This window comes from Leucoraja erinacea, chromosome 14 (assembly GCF_028641065.1).
Source record: "Leucoraja erinacea ecotype New England chromosome 14, Leri_hhj_1, whole genome shotgun sequence".
Taxonomy (NCBI): domain Eukaryota; kingdom Metazoa; phylum Chordata; class Chondrichthyes; order Rajiformes; family Rajidae; genus Leucoraja; species Leucoraja erinaceus.
In genome coordinates this window covers 28,717,390-28,735,261 of record NC_073390.1, presented here as the reverse complement: position 1 = coordinate 28,735,261, position 17,872 = coordinate 28,717,390, and the positions used below count along the sequence as shown (strand labels likewise).

At 49.0% G+C, this 17,872-nt stretch overlaps 1 protein-coding gene across 1 annotated transcript in view; it reads right to left on the bottom strand.

Moving 5' to 3' along the window:
* Positions 1-17,872, bottom strand: part of LOC129703149 (unconventional myosin-VIIa-like) — a 111,452-nt gene that overhangs the window by 11,922 nt on the left and 81,658 nt on the right. Inside the window, exons 36-47 of the mRNA XM_055645316.1 lie at positions 17,388-17,514; positions 16,266-16,435; positions 14,069-14,256; positions 11,263-11,375; positions 10,164-10,321; positions 8,084-8,237; positions 6,496-6,651; positions 5,713-5,818; positions 5,521-5,634; positions 4,465-4,552; positions 4,272-4,378; positions 1,886-2,071 (exon numbers count right to left, since the gene is read on the bottom strand). Of these exons, the coding sequence (XP_055501291.1) occupies positions 1,886-2,071; positions 4,272-4,378; positions 4,465-4,552; positions 5,521-5,634; positions 5,713-5,818; positions 6,496-6,651; positions 8,084-8,237; positions 10,164-10,321; positions 11,263-11,375; positions 14,069-14,256; positions 16,266-16,435; positions 17,388-17,514 (1,667 nt within the window). The remainder of the gene's footprint in view (positions 1-1,885; positions 2,072-4,271; positions 4,379-4,464; positions 4,553-5,520; positions 5,635-5,712; positions 5,819-6,495; positions 6,652-8,083; positions 8,238-10,163; positions 10,322-11,262; positions 11,376-14,068; positions 14,257-16,265; positions 16,436-17,387; positions 17,515-17,872) is intronic.

Genomic DNA, 17,872 nt, shown 5'->3' with positions numbered 1-17,872 from the left:
TAGGAGGAGAAGGGACAGAATGGCCTACTCATGCTCCCACGTTCTCCAACTCTCCTCTTGTTTCCCGGACCTGATGAAAGATTGACGATTGCGGTGTTCACCCTGTCCCACTTTCCACAGACACTGCCTGACTTGCCGAGGGTTCAAACCTCCAGCACACAAAACATTTACCCTTTGGCTTTAACTATCTTCCCCACACAGTCCATGACATGTCAATGCAACCATTTTCCTCGAAAATCTCTCCACATTCCTGTCCAATGGATAAAAGAGCAACTGCTCTATTTATCCAGGTACAAGCCTTCTCACGGTACAGACACTGTGTGGGCTGCACCATCTCCTGTGGCCTCTGGGTCTCATAGGAGTTCAATGTCCCTCGAGACCGTGAGGCAGTGCATGTCTCTGATGCACATGCCGGCCATTGATTTTTCCCAGAGGCCCAACAACGTCAGAGATAGGAACGATCATTTGGGATTGTTTTTAATGTAACTGCATAACTTTTGAGAGCTGTGCAGCTCGGTCGTTGTGTTTCATGTTGCCAATTAACCTCTCGACCCCACAACGTACTCTATTACACTTGAGTTTTTATAAGCTCTTAAAACATTCCAACGGTCTGCTTTCAAAGGTCTTATTTTCACAGCCCAGTAACGGGGACAGTAGCTCCCAAAAGGCAGAAGATTGCTTCATCAATTTCTCATGAGTTGGACATAGAGACATGTGGCCAGAGAGTACGGCACTCACAAATGGCCAGCGAGTAATGTTCCTCACAAATGGCTACACGTGGGTTTCCTCCGAGATCGGCTTCCTCCCCCACACACCAAAGACGTACAGGTTTGTAGCTTAATTGGCTCGGTATAAATGTAAATTGGCCCTGGTGTGTGCAGGGTGGTGTTAGTGTGCGGGGATCGCTGGTCGGTGCAGGCTTGCTGGGTTGAAAGGCCTGTTTCTGCGCTGTCTCTCTAAACTAAACTAAATGGCCAGGGAGTAATGTTGCTCACAAATGGCCAGCGAGTAATGGTATCGACTGGTTGAGGCAAGCAGTTACCCACAGAGGTCTATCTTCCCATTACTTACTGTTACTTGTGGTGAACTCTAAGGATCTTCTGTCCTTGATCTGCATGCTGCTCCTCTCACCCGCCCGCCTCTCTCTTAACCCACTCCTTCCCATATAACCATATAACAATTACTTATAACATATAATAATCCCCTCCTGTGTTGATTCTGGCTACTTTCCCTCTTCACTTTCAGTCCCACTGAAGGGTCCCAACCCAAAATGTTGACTGTCTACTTCCTCCCCACAGATGCTGCTCAACTTGCTGAGTTCTTCCAGAAGTCTGTTTTCTTGCTCCAGATTCCAGCACCTGCAGCCTCTTGGGTCTCCTTGGTTTGTGGGTTGACGCAATGCACTCAACCCTCACTGTCAGCTTGGGTGTGAGCCACGAGTCCTCCTTGAATCCACTGACTAATCACACCCGAGCGGGCAGTTACACCGGCTCCAGGTTTCCATGAGCAGTGTGTTCTCCTGCAGGAAAGGCTGGTTGTGGGGCATGTGCACCGTGGTCCTGAGATAGACCGGCTGCATTGCTATTGAATGGTGGACCAGGAACAAGGGGCCTTAACTGCCAATGGAGACACAAGTGACTGGAGACTTTGGAATCTGAAGCAGGAAACGAATTGGTGGAGAAACCCAGTGGATCGAGCAGCATCTGTGGAGGGTAAATAATTGCAGCCGTTTCGGGTTGGGGTCCTTCACCAGTCCTCCCCAATAGATGCTGCTCCATCTACTGAGTTCCTCTTTCTTGCCACAATACGTTCTGTTGAAGTAGAAAGTTCTGCCCTAAAGCAGATTTAATGATTCGTTAACGGGTTTGGAAAACGCCTTGGATACCTTCTTCCATTCTTCAGGCGACATCATCCGAAGCATGTCCTGGGGCACCAGATCCTTCAGTAGTTTGGGAATGTTGACAAACTGGGACTTGTCGTCGTTGAACTTCACTTTGTACAGGAAAGCGGCCACTTGGACGGCATCGTCCCTGGTGCACGAGTGGTATCCCCGCAGGTACTTGGGCAGCTCCTGGGAAGAGCCAAGGGGCAAAATGGAAAGTTAGAGCAGCACATTTTGGACATACTCGGCAGGTGTGAGTAAGAAACCGCCAGCGTTTGGGGTTTGTGGCCTTTCATCAGAACTGGGAAATGGGGAGAAGAGGACGTTCTCTGATGGAGAGTTAATGAGGGCAAGACGCATGGAGCCAAAGGACCATCTATGATAAGACAAAGTGAAATGGCGGAAAAGGGGCAGTTACCAGTGCAGGCTTCCTGGTTTGTGTAAAAAATTGTTAATGGAAAGGCTGTGGGATCTGCCCAACAGTCTACATAAATGAGTTTGAGTTTAGTTTATTGTCATGTGTACCGAGGTACAGTAAATAGCTTTTGTTGTGTGTTAACCAGTTAGCGGAAAGACAATGCATGATTACAAACAAGCCATCCACAGTGTATAGTTACATGAAAAATGCATGATAAAGGGAATAAAGTTTAATGCGATAAATTCCAATGACAGTCTGAAGGTCTCCTATAAGGTTGCTGGTAGCTCAAGACTGCTCCCTTGTTGTTGGTAGGATGGTTCATTTGCCTGGTCATAAGTTGAGAGAACCAACAGGATATAAAGAGAGATTGCGGATTAGAATGTGCCTGGTACTTTCAAAACAACCTACTTTTGCTTAATTCGAGATCGAAAGGCTAACACTCTTTTGGGGATTTTATTGATACTGCCAGAGTCCTGAGTTGCAGAGACCCAACCTACATTCCCATTCAGGAAGGCTTCATTGTGCTAAGTGTAGGTAGGCCCAAAGAGGTGCTGGCCACTGGAAACATCCTGTGCTGCTCTTTTCCAACCCCATCTGGCATAATCTCCGATATAGTTATTGATTGGCGATCACAAGTAATTTGACCCCAGGGTCTGCTCCGAGACACCCCGACCAGGTCTGGCCTGTCCCATGCAGACAAGGACAGAAGCTGGTTGTTAACATGGAGCAGTACAGCACAGGAACGGGCCTTTTGGTCCATAATGTCCATGCCCAACATGATACAAAATTAAACTACCTACTTCTGAAGAAGGGTTTCGGCCCGAAACGTCGCCTATTTCCTTCGCTCCATAGATGCTGCTGCACCCGCTGAGTTTCTCCAGCATTTTTGTGTACCTTCAAAATTAAACTAATCTCCATTGCCTCAACATGTTCTATATCCTTCCATTCCCTGCATATTCATGCGCCCATCAAAAAATCTCCCCTATTATACCATCTATTGTACCAAAGCACCACTATTATAGTTGCTTCCACCACCACCCTTGGCACGGTGTTCCAGCCACTCACCACTCTGCACACAAAACCTGCCCCGCACCTCCTTTAAACCATCCCTCTTACTTGAAAGCTATGCACTCTATTATTGAACATTTAAATCCTAGGAAAGCTTTTGACTGTCTACTCTATCTATGCCTCTGATCATTTTATATATACTTCCCTCAGGATTCCCTGACAGGACTCCCTTCAGCCTCTGAATCTCTAAAGAAAACAATCCAAATTTGTGCAACTTCTTGTAGCTAATACCCTCTCATCCAGACTGCATACTGGTACACCTCTTCTGCCCCCTCTTTAAAGCCTTCACATCCTTCCTGCAATGAGACCACCCGTAATGTGCATGCAATACTCTAAATGCAGCCTAACCAAAGTCCATAAAGCTGCTTCTGTTTAGCTTATCTTCACATGTACTAACGTACAGTGAAAAGCTTTTGTGTTGTGTTGTATTGTTCATTGTGCAAGCTGCATTGTGTTGTGACCACCAGCACAGGCACGAACAGCAACAGAGAGCTAGTATCACCAAGCAGAGATTACCGAGGCCGGGCCAATTACTCAAGCTGGCAGCTTGGCAAATTTAAATTGTTGATTAAATAACACGGGCTAAAGCGCTGGGATTCCGTACAGCCGATTTGCTCCAGATAGGAAGGATGCCGCATGACGTGGTTTGCTCTGAAAATGACTCTGGCCTGAAGAACCATTGTGGATTTCCACCCACCCTGCACTTGTCTCTGGACGGCAACCATCACTCTCCAGATAAGAACCCTCACTCCTCTCCCGGATGTGATCTCTTACCCACTCCGGAAATGATCCCTCACTACTTCCCAGATGTGATCCCTCCTGTTCTGGGTGGGCTCCCACACTAGACCCTGGGCAATGTTATTATCAGCTGGCGGATGGTGTGTTGGGTGGGATGCTGCTCACCTGGGGGAAATGAAGGAGCAGGTCTGCTTTGAGATCCCGGCCGGGGAGGATATTGATCCAGAGCATCCTCATGAAGAGCACCTTGTAGGACACAGAACCGGCCAGACCTGGAGAACGAGAGCAGACACTGTCTTAGCCCTGGGAAACACTCGGTCACTTGGGTAAACTGCTGCACGTTATGCGAGAGATTCACCTTCTGGAACCCGCTTTTCCTTCCTCACCCAGTCACTCACGTGCGTCACGCAATCGAAGAAGAAATCTCCTTCCGGGATGCTGATCACCTACATGAACACGGGACAGAAATCTCAGAGGGGTTTCAAGTGCCACGGCCCCTGCTCTAGCCCTGGTGCCAGTCACAGAGCAGCGAAGGACAGGTCTCAACCGAGAGAGGAGACAAGATCAGTCCCCAGAGGAAAGGAGGGTGAGATTTACCCTGTGGGTATCTTAACAAGTGTAGTTAAGTGGAAGTCCATTTGGATAACACATAGTGTATGGTCAATTAAAGTCCCCATGGTTAACATTTAGCGTGTGGAGAATAAAAGTCCTTGAGGGTAACATTTAGTGTGTGGTCACCTGATAGAGTATAGAATCAGGGAGTTGTACAGCACAGAAACAGGCCCTTTGGCCTTCCTTGCCAATGCCAACGCCAACCAACGTGGCATATTTACATTTGGCTCAAAGTCCTTTAAACTCTTCCTATCCATATATCTATCTAAATGTATTTGAACAGTGGCCAAACTTGTTGTAAATTTAGATACCCTTTCTGTTTCTCTGCTACACCATTAAGTTTGGTGTCATCAGCAAGCTCTGTTTAGTTTAGTTTAGGTTAGAGATACAGCATGGAAACAGGCTATTCGGCCCACTGAGTCCACGATAGCCAGCAACCATCTGTACACTAGTTCTGTCCTACACACGAGGGACAAATTATAGAGGCCAATTAAACTACAAAGCCACATGTCTTTGGAATGTGGGAGGAAACTGGAGCACCCAGACAACACCCACATGGTCACAGGGAAAACGTACAAACTCCATAAAGACAGCACCCATAGTCAAATTGAACCTGGGTCAATTGAAGTCTGCATGGGTAACATTTATATTGTGGTCTATTGAAGTCCTCAAGGCTACGTTTAGAGTGTGGAGATTTAAAGTCCCCGTAAACAACTTACTATATTGTGTAGAAGTGTTACTATCATTGTGAATGGTTAGTTACAGAAGTATTGGGGGGGGGGGGGGTGAACACTGGCATTACCTTATTTTCTACTTGTACAAAGAGGCTCAATCCTTCGGAAGAGCCCAGGCCTAGGTGCTTGGTGATGGTCTCACACAGGGTCTTTGCCTTGGTGTTGGTGAAGATCTCGAAGGCCTGTTGGAGAAGGAGGACAGTGAGGATGGGTGGAAAGATTGAGGGGGCTCAGCAGCGGTGAGCCTGGCAGAAACTCACCTGGTCGGTGTCGTTTGGGAAGTAGATTTTGTGCAGGATGGTGGTGCTCCAACATTGGATGGCCTCCACCTCCAGCACATGCGGTGGGTTCCTCCGAGCACCGGACCTGTTGGTGGAGACAACAGTGGACTCTGATTTATGATCCCCCTGTACACAGCAAGCCTGAGGTCCCAACAGCTCCACCACAGAGAGCACAAAGCCTCAGTGGTGAACAGGTGTTGTTGTGCAAGGTGGCACTGGATGGTGCAGTTACACACACATCACTAACTACTACACACACACTCGTGCACCTACAATATACTCCCACACACACACACCCATTCACACACTTGTGACGCACACTATGACATACATGCACACACTCAAACGCACTCTCACACATACACACATTCTCCCACACATTCACACACACACACACACACTCTCTCTTGCACACACATGCCCACCCACATCCTCCCTCACACACACACACAAACATTCACCCATATCCAGTTCGATCACACTCCTGACTTCATCAGAAGCCAATAGCGTCCGACTGTTTAAAATCGTCCCAAGGGGCTCGATGTGGCTACAGACCCATCGCATGCTCACATCATCCTACAACCTCCAGACAGCAAACAAAGTTCATCACCTCGATGATCCACTGAAGTTCTGTCTTCACACTCAGAATAAGGTCATTATCAACGCATGGTTACTGCATCTTTCAATCCATCAACATTAAATTATAACTGCAAAAAGAGTTTTCTGTTTCTAGGCAGTCAGTGTAAACATGGGCCAGCGTACCGTTTAGCCTTGGCCAGTCTCTGAACACACTCTGTCGACAGCTTCTCCTTCGAATGGCTCTTGAGAAACTTCTCCACGTGAGGGAACATCAGGCTGCTGGGAGGGAAGAGGCCGGTGCAGAGCCAGAGCAGCTGCCATCCACCCTCCACGCTGTACCTGGGAGTCACAAGAACAGGGAAGCGTCACAGCTCTTGCCCGCAACAATAGGCTAATGTTTCCCCAGGTCCCAGGTGAGGAATGATCTGAGCTCATCACTGCCTGCCTGAGGGAAGGTACAGAAATCTCTCTGTGACCGGCTGCAGTCTACCTGAGGAAAGATGTGCCACTAATTTTCAGCGATGCAGATGACCAGTGCTTTGAGGGAGCAGTGTTCCTTGGTGGTGAGGACAGGCACACGAGGAGTTTTGAACTTACATCCAACTCACTCTCTGTGTCCTCTTTTCATTTGTATATCCAGGCCTGCTGGGAGCTGCCTATGCTTGACCATGCAGATCCTGCACAGATTTTACATCTTGAGCAACATATTGCACAGATTAAGGAGATGATCAGCCTCATAACATCCCCAATATGTAACCCTACAAGAGAATTCACTTCCTTCCACCTCATCATTCTCCTCTACTTCCTGCAACCCAGACCAACCTGTTTTTTTCTCTTTCCCAATTTAGACCTGAAATTATAAGTTTCCCCTTCCACAGATGCTGCCTGTTCTGCTGGATATTTCCTGCATTGTCTGTCTTTCTTTGTTTGATGCTCTCTCTCTTTAGGCAAGGTCCCCACTGGAGATACTGCAATCTGAAGAAAGATCCCAAACTATTGTCCGTCCATTCCCCTCACAGATGCTGTCTGACCTGCTGGGTTTCTCTAGCACTTTGGTTATTGCTCCAGATTCCAGCACCTGGGGTCCGTTGTGTCTCCATTAGAAGCACAGGTCGGCAGTGTCACCTTCCCAGTCAGATCAGAGCTGTGCAGTGAGGCTGGGAGCGGAAAGATAGAAATCCCATCGGACTGCAGACCTGGGGAGGGGGAACTACAGGGATAGAGTGGAACAGGAGCCCGATAGAAACCAAAAAGACAGGGTTTCCCCATTCGAGGAGATGCCCAACCAACAGAACATTGTCAAACAGTCTGGTGTGAGTCTGAGAAGAGAAGCTGAGCTTTGGTTGAGTTCATGGTGATGTAGTGAGGGAGGGAGGAGCCCGCTTGGAACATCACCCATTGTGAACAGTGACACTTATTGGCCTCTTCATAGCTCCATTCTGTTACCCTACCAGAGAATTCCCCTTTCTTCCACCCTGTGCCCGCATGGGTTTCCCGAGTGCTCCGGTTTCCTCCCACATCCCATTGATGTGTGGAATGATGTGTTCATTGGGTGCTGTAAATTCCCCTAGTGTATAGGTTAGTGGAAACATCTGGGGACAGAGGAGTTACTGAACAGAATGGATTAGAGTAGGATTAGCATATATGTAAAGTCAATGGCCGGTGTGACCTCGATGGGCTGAAGGGCTTACTGCCTTGCTGTACCTCTGTGATCTTGTGACCCCCAAGTGAGTGCAGGGTCGGGGACTGAGGCCCCGGGTTCAGGGGTTACCTGTTGCGGTTATGGGTGAGCTGCTTCATGATTTGGCAGTAGACCTCATCCTGTACCACTTCCTCCCGCAGCGCTCCAGAAAATATCTGATCGGTCAGTTGCGTGCCAGACTTGGACAGCTTGCCAGGGTAATCGCCCATGTACTTCATTATAGGTAAGGTGCTGGTTAAGGAATCGCAGAGGGAATCGACCAGCAGGCGAGATGGAACAAAGTTTGTGTGTTGGATCTCAGGGGGGAAGCCATTGGGACTGGACTTGGCTCTAACCAGGGACTGACCAATTTGAGCCGCCCTCACAATGAGAACACTCAATATAGTTGCACTTCCCTCCAGTTCTAGTCCCATGGACTGGGACTCTGCAATGGGACTGCAGTGCTCTCCTTGTTAAGCCCCACCTTCGAATCAGGACCCTTTGAACCCATTTAAGTACTTCATGGTTAATATGTAGCATAGCGCTGGAAGAACTTAGAGACTCATGCTGCGTCTGTGAAGGGAAAAGGACAGATGAAATTTCGGTCCACATTCTACTTCAGAGCATTGTCTGTCCATTCTCTCTGCAGATGCTGCCTGACCCAGTACTTTGATTTTTGCTCAATGTTGTAGTAGCCACAGTCTCATGTCTCCAGGATTAAAATGTATCTTAACTCCAATTCCTTGATCTCCAACTCCAATAGCAGCCCCGAACAAGAGTCTTTGAATCTGGGTTGGGTTTTTGTTTGAGTCCCAGTACCAACAGCTTTTTTAGGCCAGGGATTGTCTGATTTGCACCACGCTTCATGTAAGGATGGGCAGTAGGCTGTATCACCTGAGATCAACCAACTTTTCTGGAAGGAAGGCTCAGGCGACCAAGACAGTCATCCTTACCAACTGCATCACAGTATGGTATGGCAACTGCTCTGTCTCCGACCGGAAGGCATTGCAGAGGGTGGTGAAAATTGCCCAACGCATCACTGGTTCCTCGCTCCCCTCCATTGAGTCTGTCCAAAGCAAGTGCTGTCTGTGGAGGGCGCTCAGCATCGCCAAGGACTGCTCTCACCCCAACCTTGGACTGTTTACCCTCCTACCATCCGGGAGGCGCTACAGGTCTCTCCGTTGCCAAACCAGCAGGTCGAGGAACAGCTTCTTCCTGGCGGCTGTCACTCTACTCAACAACGTACCTTGGTGATTGCCAATCACCACCCCCCCCGGACACTTATTAGTATTTATTCAAATCATTTGCTATGTCGCTCTTCCAGGGAGATGCTAAATGCAATTCGTTGTCTCTGTACTGTACACTGACAATGACAATTAAAATTGAATCTGAATCTGAATCTGAATCTGTTAGGCGTGCACAGCAACTGTGGCACTGGTGACAGTCGGAGTTACAGCTACCCAGCGCTGGGGGAGTTGGTGAGTACTGACAGTGTGACCAGTCAGGGGAAGACTATTGCTGACCCTTGGGACCGTTCCCAACCTGTGGAACGTTTGGTACAGGTGACGATAAACTAAACTAAACTAGGTAACTGATGAGGAGGTGGGAGGATACTGAAGGACCAGGGCTGAAGCAGAAACTGACCAGAGATCCGGTGTTGCGACCCTGTGAGTGTGGTCTTTGGGACATCCGTCGAGGAGTGCAGGGTCTGACTGGATGATGTGTTGGGCTGACATCAGGGCATATTATACATTGAGGGTTGCAGATACAACCATGTGTACTGATGTCTCGCATGTGCTTACAATGGGGACTGGATGTCCAACTGTGATTACAATGGAGATTGAATATCTGATGATGATTACAGAGTGGAGTGACTGTCCATCTGTGATCACGGTGGTACACGATATGTAACCATAATTACAGTAGGGAGTAGATCTCTTACTGTGATTGCAGTGAGAATTAGATATCTGTACAGTCCGTACTTTAATTTCAAATATATTGTTCTGCAAGGGATCTCTTGATCATTGCCCTCTGGAATATGGTGTTTCTGTAAGGGTGGGGGGGGGGGGGGGTGGGGGGTTGGAGGGGGATGTTCCATGATCTCTGGGGTTTATACGCTCTCCAAGGTGCAGTGCGGTGCGGGGAGACCGTGCTCAGATTGAAAGGATATCGATGAAGGCTTGACACGCCACTTGCACCATCTCAGGATTCAGACAGACTTTCTTCAACAGCGGCAGTCTCAGGGGCTCCCGGGAACAGGCCCAGATCAGGTCCTTCACGCGAGCCTTTGGAAACACTGCTCTGCTCATCGACTCTTTACTTGGGGGCCTGTTCAGACAAGAGGAGTTGGGTTAACGTAAGCCGTGCTACCCGCAGCAGATCTCATTCGCAGGAAGCACAGACTCAGCCGCCACCTCCGCCGAGAAGGAAACCGAGACGTTGCTTTGTGCTGGCGGCCTCACCAGGAAGGGGAGGCGAGGGCACGCGCTTTCCTGAAGATGCTCCCAAGCTGCCCCAAAGGGTCTCATTCCACAATTTAAATGTGAGATCCCTTGCAGCTGTTTCCACAACAACATCCCAGCTGCAAATACAGGGGCTATGGGGATGGCAGGGTGTTGCTGCATGTGTTCGATGATTAATAGCATTGGATGGGGTTATGGGGTTGTTTGGCTTCCAGGGTCATTCTGCCGAAAGGGCTGAACAGCTGGAGGTCTCTTTCCTGCTCTCAGATGGGTCCATAGGCTTGAGATTGGCCCAAACCAATGACTTCATTGTTGTCAACATCCGACTGGAGTCCGTTATACCCCTGCAGGTCATCTATGCCTCTGTTTGTTCAGGTCTGGTTCCTCCTTCAGACAGGGGTACCCATCATCTCAAACAATCTTCCTACATTGCAAGAGGCCATAACCACCACCCATCTCCCAGTGGCCCCTCCTCACCCACGTGCCATCTCTCCCCATCTCTCCTGCCACTCACCTACTCACCAGGAGCAATGAAGTGACCAGCGCTTAACCTTGTGCCCGCATGTGTGGTCACATGGAGTATGTGCAAACTAGGCAAAGACAGCACCTGAGGTCAGGACTAAATCGGAGTCTCCACTCTGTGAGGTTGTGGCTCTACCAACTGCTCCATTGTTCTTCCCCCGGCTTGTTATCCAATACTTTTGATCAAATTGAATCCTTAAAAAATCTTTCATGACTAAAAACCAAATTCATTAAAGGATGGCGCATCTATCGCAACCCTGTTCAAGAATGAAGAAGGAGGTGCACCTGAAGTGGAGGTACGAGAACTCCTCCAGGGTGTAGTGCTTGGTGTCCACCTCCTGTGCGGGGGCAGTGGGTGCAGCCTGGCGTCGCTGGTCAGGAGACATGCGGATCAAACTCTGTCAGTGGAAGAAGGCAGCAGTTGTGAACAGACTCAGGGCTGAGGAACGGTTGCAGCAGGACAGCGCGATAAGGAAACTGCTGATCTGCTCGGGAAAATGCATTTACAGTTTTATCACCGTTTCCGACGTTTAAACAAAGGCATTTCCTGGTTGTTTATGACTTGCAGCAACTGTTGGGTCATTAGGTAGAGTCGCTACACGTTTTCAGGCAGCTGATGTACATCAAATTTGACAGGTGGGAAATGTAGAGGGACACAGCACCAACTCAGGCCCTTCAGCCCACCAAGTCCATGCTGACCATCAAACACACATTTACACCAAATCTGCATTTATCTCATTTCATTCGCAACAGGTCTGCCCAGATTTCACGCTCAACTACACACCAGGGGCAATCAAAAGATTGCACACGTACACGCACACACACACCGCAAAGGTGGGGGTCAGGGAAAGCGAGGGAGCGCTGTCTGAAATTCACACCCGCGAAGAAGAGGAAGATAAAATACGGCTGCACAGTGTACGGTAAGTCCTTTAGTGAGCGAGAGGGGGGGGGGGGGTTAGGGGAGAGAGGGGGAGAGAGGGGGAGAGATGGGGAGAGATGGATAGATTGAGAGATAGAGAGATAGAGAGAGGGAGAGGGAGAGAGGGGGAGGGGGAGAGGAGGGGGGAGGAGGGGGAGGGAGGGGGAGAGGAGGGGGAGAGGAGAGGGGGGGAGAGAGGAGGGGGAGAGGAGGGGAAGAGAGGAGGGGGGACAGGAGGGGGGGGAGAGGAGGGGGGGGGGAGAGGAGGGGAGAGGAGGGGGGAGAGGAGAGGGGAGAGAGGAGGAGGGGAAGGGGGAGAGAAGGGGGGAGAGAAGTCAGACAATTTTTAATAAAGTTTAGTGGGCATTTTACCTACCGGTCGGTTTTCCTTGGTCCTGAAAACTCCAATGAGCCAATTAAAATGCCGGGTCAGCTAAGGAGATTGCCTACGGCTGCCCTCGACTCCCTGTAACTAAATAGTGACCCCACTCCACTGCACTACGAGTTAAATAGAACCATGCCGAGCAAATTTTACTCGCAGAACATTTTTCCACATGCTGAAAATTTTCCACGACCTAGCTGAGGCCGCGTGTATGCGGGAACTTCCCTCGAGCATGAAGGAGAGTTCCAGTGACCTCACAGGATCTCCTAGGACCACGTGTCGACCATGCTGCGAGTTCGAGTTGAGGGCAAACTCTTCTAAACTCGCAGATTTGGTCGCTGCAGTGGGACAGGCTATTATCATAAATTGTGTTGGGTCTTGCAACAGGAGGACTGCTGGGTCCTATAATATTAGGGCAACTGGGTCATGTAATGGGAGAGGCACTGGATCCTGTAATGAGAGAAACTGGGTCCTGTATTCAAAAGGCTAGTATTGATAAGGGCCCATCAGTACCAGTCTGTGTGCTTCCTCTGCCGTGTAACAGGGGAACTCCAGTTCCTGTTAGCAATGGCTCCATAATAAGAGGAAGCACAGAGTCTCACAGAAAGTGACCTCAGGCACAGACTATTGAGTGCTCAAGACTGTAATGGGAGAAAATGTACAGGCCTGTAATTAATGAGGGCTCCCGCAGGGGATGGCTCAGCACTGGAATGGGAATGGGAATGGGAATGGGTCCCTGACACATAAAGGACAAGTAAAAGTTACATTAGCAAATTTGCAGATGACACAAAGCTGTGTGGCAGTGTGAACTGTGAGGAGGATGCTATGAGGATGCAGGGTGACTTGAACAGGTTGGGTGAGTGGGTAGATGCAGTTTAATGTGGATAAATGTGAGGTTATCCACTTTGGTAGCAAGAACAGGTACGCAGATTATTATCTGAATGGTGTCAAGTTGGGAAAAGGGGAAGTACTATGAGATCTGGGGGTCCTCGTTCATCAGTCACTGAAAGTAAGCGTGCAGGTACAGCAGGCAGTGAAGAAAACAAATGGCATGTTGTCCTTCATAACAAGAGGAGTTGAGTATAGGAGCAAAGAGGTCCTCCTGCAGTTGTACAGGGCCCTAGTGAGAGCACACCTGGAGTATTGTGTGCAATTTTGGTCTCCAAATTTGAGGAAGGACATTCTTGCTATTGAGGTAATTCAGCGTAGAGTCACAAGGTTGATTCCCGGGATGGCAGGACTGTCATAAATTGATAGAATGGAGCGGCTGGGCTTGTATACTCTGGAATTTAGAAGGATGAGAGGGAATCTTATTGAAACATATAAGATTATTAAGGGTTTGGACACGCTAGAGGCAGGAAACATGTGTCCGATGTTGGGGGAGTTCGGAATAGTTTAAGGATAAGGCGTACGTCATTTAGAACTGATATGAGGAAAAACATTTTCACACAGAGGGTTGTGAATCTGTGTAATTCTCTGTCTCAGAAAGCAGTGGAGGCCAATTCTATGGATGCTTTCAAGAGAGAGTTAGATAGAGCTCTTAAAGATAGCGTAGTCAGGGGATATGGCAGGAATGGGGTCCTGATTGTGGATGATAAACCATGATCACATGATGAATGCCGGTCCTGGCTCGAGGGGCTGAATGGCCTACTCCTGCGCCTATTGTCTATTATCTATTGACCTGGGCCTCAGCCGACCGATGGGGGAGTGCTTGGCCTCAAAAGACAACTCATCTCAACACAAGTAGTAATGAGCTGGTCTTTGTTAGAGTGAACTTTACCCCAACGTACCATCACATCTGACGATGGTTTCTCAAGGATTGGAATGATGTAGACGGACTGCAGAGAAAGGCTTCCTGTCTTTCCCGTACGCTCATTCCAACCTTGAACCCAGCCATGATCTTGAGGCGGAGTTAGCTCTTCAGTTTTAAGAAGCTTAATCAAATCACCCTTCTCAAATTTTAGGAATATGGGATCATCTGAAACACCAAAAGTGGAAAGCAAATTAAACTCTGCACTTGGGTCAAAAACAACAGACACAGTTTTGACTGTAAACTAAACTGTAAATGTAGGATCAAACATGACAGATGTATTGGCCTGGAGGAACAAACACAGCAGTGATATATTAGACTGTTAGAACGAAGATGACAGCGATACATTCGATTCTAACAACAAACATGCAAGACACATAGTTAGACTGTAGGGTCTAACAGAATAGCGATACAGTTAAACTGTAGGACAGATACTGCAGATGGACAGTTTAATGTAGGGACAATCTTGATGGATATTCAACAGTTTCCAGACCTGAAAAAGGAAGACTTCTATTATTATAGTGTTTTACTTGATATCAGATGTTCCAAGGAGTTTGCAGTTGGCCTCTTGAAGTATCTTTTGTCATTTGAACTCTCTCATCTTCCCGCCTGAAGCAGACCCTTCCCTTGTTCCTCCATCCACCCTCCGCACACCATCATCTGCCTCACTTATTAGGAACTCGAGGAGGTCAATTAGTCCCTCAACCTTCTTCCACTAGTCGCTCTCAGGAATTCCCTGCTTCAGAGGGCGGTGGAGGCCGGTTCTCTGGATACTTTCAAGCGAGAGCTAGATAGGGCTCTTGTTGGATGATCAGCCATGATCACATTGAATGGCGGTGCAGGCTTGAAGGGCCGAATGGCCTACTCCTGCACCTATTTTCTATGTTTCTATGTTAAAGATAGCGGAGTCAGGGGATACGGGGAGAAGGCAAGAACGGGGAACTTATTGGGGATGATCAGCCATGATCACAGTGAATGGCGGTGTTGGCTCGAAGGGCCGAATGGCCTATTCCTGCACCTATTGTCTATTGTCTATTGAAAGAGGGTTTGTCTTAATGGAGAAGGGGAGTGACACAGACAATGAAGGGTATGTTTAAGATGCCTGGTAAAGGTAGATAAATCACCAGGACTACACACAATGAATCCGGAGCTTACAAGAGGGTTGGGAATAATGCTGATTCAAATCTTCATTCTTCCAACACTCTTTGGTTCAGGTGTAAAGCTGAAAAAGACTCACCTATTCGTACTATAACCAGCCTATCATCAGTGAGGGGCAACTTACTGGAAACATTCTGTGGATCAGCAGAAATGGATATATAGAAAGAACTGGATATATATGGAAAGATTGATCAGGGGAAGGAGACACAAGAGACTGCAGGATCTGTAATCTTGAGCAGAAAACAAAGTGCTGGAAGGAACTCAGCAGGTCAGGCAGCACCTGTGGAGGGAAATAGACTGACGACATTTTTGGGTTGAACATTTCTTCAGACTGCAGTTGAGGAAAGATAGGTGGTAGAAAGAGGTGAGGGTGGGGGTGAGACAGGAGTTGGCAAATGCACACGTGCCACCTTACCCCTCACCTGCCTCCACCAGCTACCTCCCCTCTACTCCAGCAGCCCTGACCCGAAAAATCCTCTGCCCATTTCCTGCCACAGATGATCCCGTCGAGTTCCTCCAGCACTTTGTTTTTTAACAGGTATGACCAACTGGATCCAATTATCAACAATTGATGTGCTCCAGTTGTTTTCAGCAAGGCTTTATAGTGGACAGTCAGAACCTTTTTCTCCCAGGGTGAAAATGTCAAAGATAAGAGGGAAAAGCTTTACGATGAGAGGGAAAAAGTGGAAAGGAGATTTGCAGGGTTAGTTTTTACGCAAAAGGTGGTGGATGCCTGGAACGCACTGCTAGGCATGGTGGTAGTGTTTAAAAGACAAGGAACATGGATAGGCAGGGAATGGAGTAATATGGATCACACACAGGCAGATAAGAGTTGGTCTTGGCACCATGTTTGGCACAGACATTGTGGGCCGAAGGGCACATTCCTGTGCTGTATTGTTCCATGTTCAGAGGTAGAGAAATGCCTTTGTATAGTCAAGGGATAGGCTTGGTTCTGAGACAGTTACCAGGTGCATTGGCCTTGAAAGTCACTAGAGCAATGGTCTCAATGTTCTCCATACCTTGCTTGGGACTGTTGAGCAGTGACACTGCGTACTCCGACCTCACCTTCAGCCCGTTCAGAAACAGCAGCAGCAGGTCAGCGATGTCGGCAGCATGGCCGGACGTCAGGGTGTACTCCTCGCCCTGCAGTGTGCTCACCGTCACACTCTGCCCCGACAGCTTCAGAGCTCTGCGTTGGACAAAGCACCACAGTCAAATCTATCGTCGCAGGCACTCGGACGGTTCTAAGCAGGCAGAGCGTTCTCAAAGGGTCGAGCCCAGTCCGTCAATCCCAGCCCTTCAGCCCCTCGTCTTGCTTCCAGCCGAGTCAGCTTCTCCTCACTGCTCAAAGTATATCCAACTCCCACATCCCGCAGGAATTGTTTTGTCCGGTCAATGGAACAACCCTCCTCCCTCACCCTTGGCAACCGCTGCTCAATCACCAACATCAGCTCACGGGAATACTCCAACTAGTTGACGTGTTGGAATCCCTTCCACTTACGCCTTCACAGCATGACCTCCAACCTCCATGTGACCTCCATCCTCAGCCTGACCTCCAGCCCCAGCTTGACCTCTGCCCTCCACATGACCTCTATCATAACTTGACCTGCACCATCAGCCTGACTTCCATCCCCAGCCTAACCTCTACCCTCAGCCTGACCTCCACACCCGATCTCACCACCCTCAATTTTACCTCAGCCAGTCCTCCTCTGCCACCTGACCCCTAGTCTCTGTCTGACTACACACACCTTGACCTCTACTCTCCGTCTCACCAGCTCAATTTTCCCTCAGCCTGACCTCTACCCTCAGCCTGACCTCTGCCCTCAGCCTGACCTCTACCCTCAGCCTGACCTCTACCCTCAGCCTGACTTCTACCCTCAGCCTGACCTCCGCCCTCAGTCTGACCTCTACCCTCAGCCTGACCTCTACCCCAGCACCCATCCAGAATGGCCTTGACCCAGATGTTCCCAGATGTCTGCAGCTGCCCACAGAGGGATGTGACGGGAGGGACGTGGCCTCAGCCTGCGATGGCCCGGCCCATGGTTTAGCTGATGAGGGAGTCTGGAGGAGGGGGCGAGACCCTGAGACACAGGGGTGGAGAGATTAGCAGGAGGGAGGTGGTTGATCCCCCAAGCTCTGACCTGTTTGTAGTTACTCCGGTAATTTCCAGGAAGGAGCGCTTCAGCAGGACTTTCTCGTTCTCATCCACAAAGCTGAGACTGGCCCAGTTGATGGCGACCACCAGTTTGTTCCTTGGCAGGGTTGGTCCTGGAAGAGAGCAGGTGTGAGTGAACCTGGAGCCCAGCGTGCTGCCCGCACTCTTCCTGCTGAGGGAACGCACCACCATCTCGCTCTACTGTAGCCGCCTGCAACTCCCCCCCATGCTCAACATGTCACTCACACACAGGGAAGGGTTAAGGTTTTGGCTTATTATTGTCTGGTGTACCAAGGTACAGTGAAGAACTTTGTTTAGCATGCTGTCCAATCAAATCAGAAAATCAAACCATCCATCCATCCATCCATCTATCTTCTATACATAACTAAAACTCTGATCTTGTTATCTTCCGGTTTGTGCGTCTTTCTATTTGCGCAAAAATAGTTTGCGATAGCGCTATGATTTTCACTA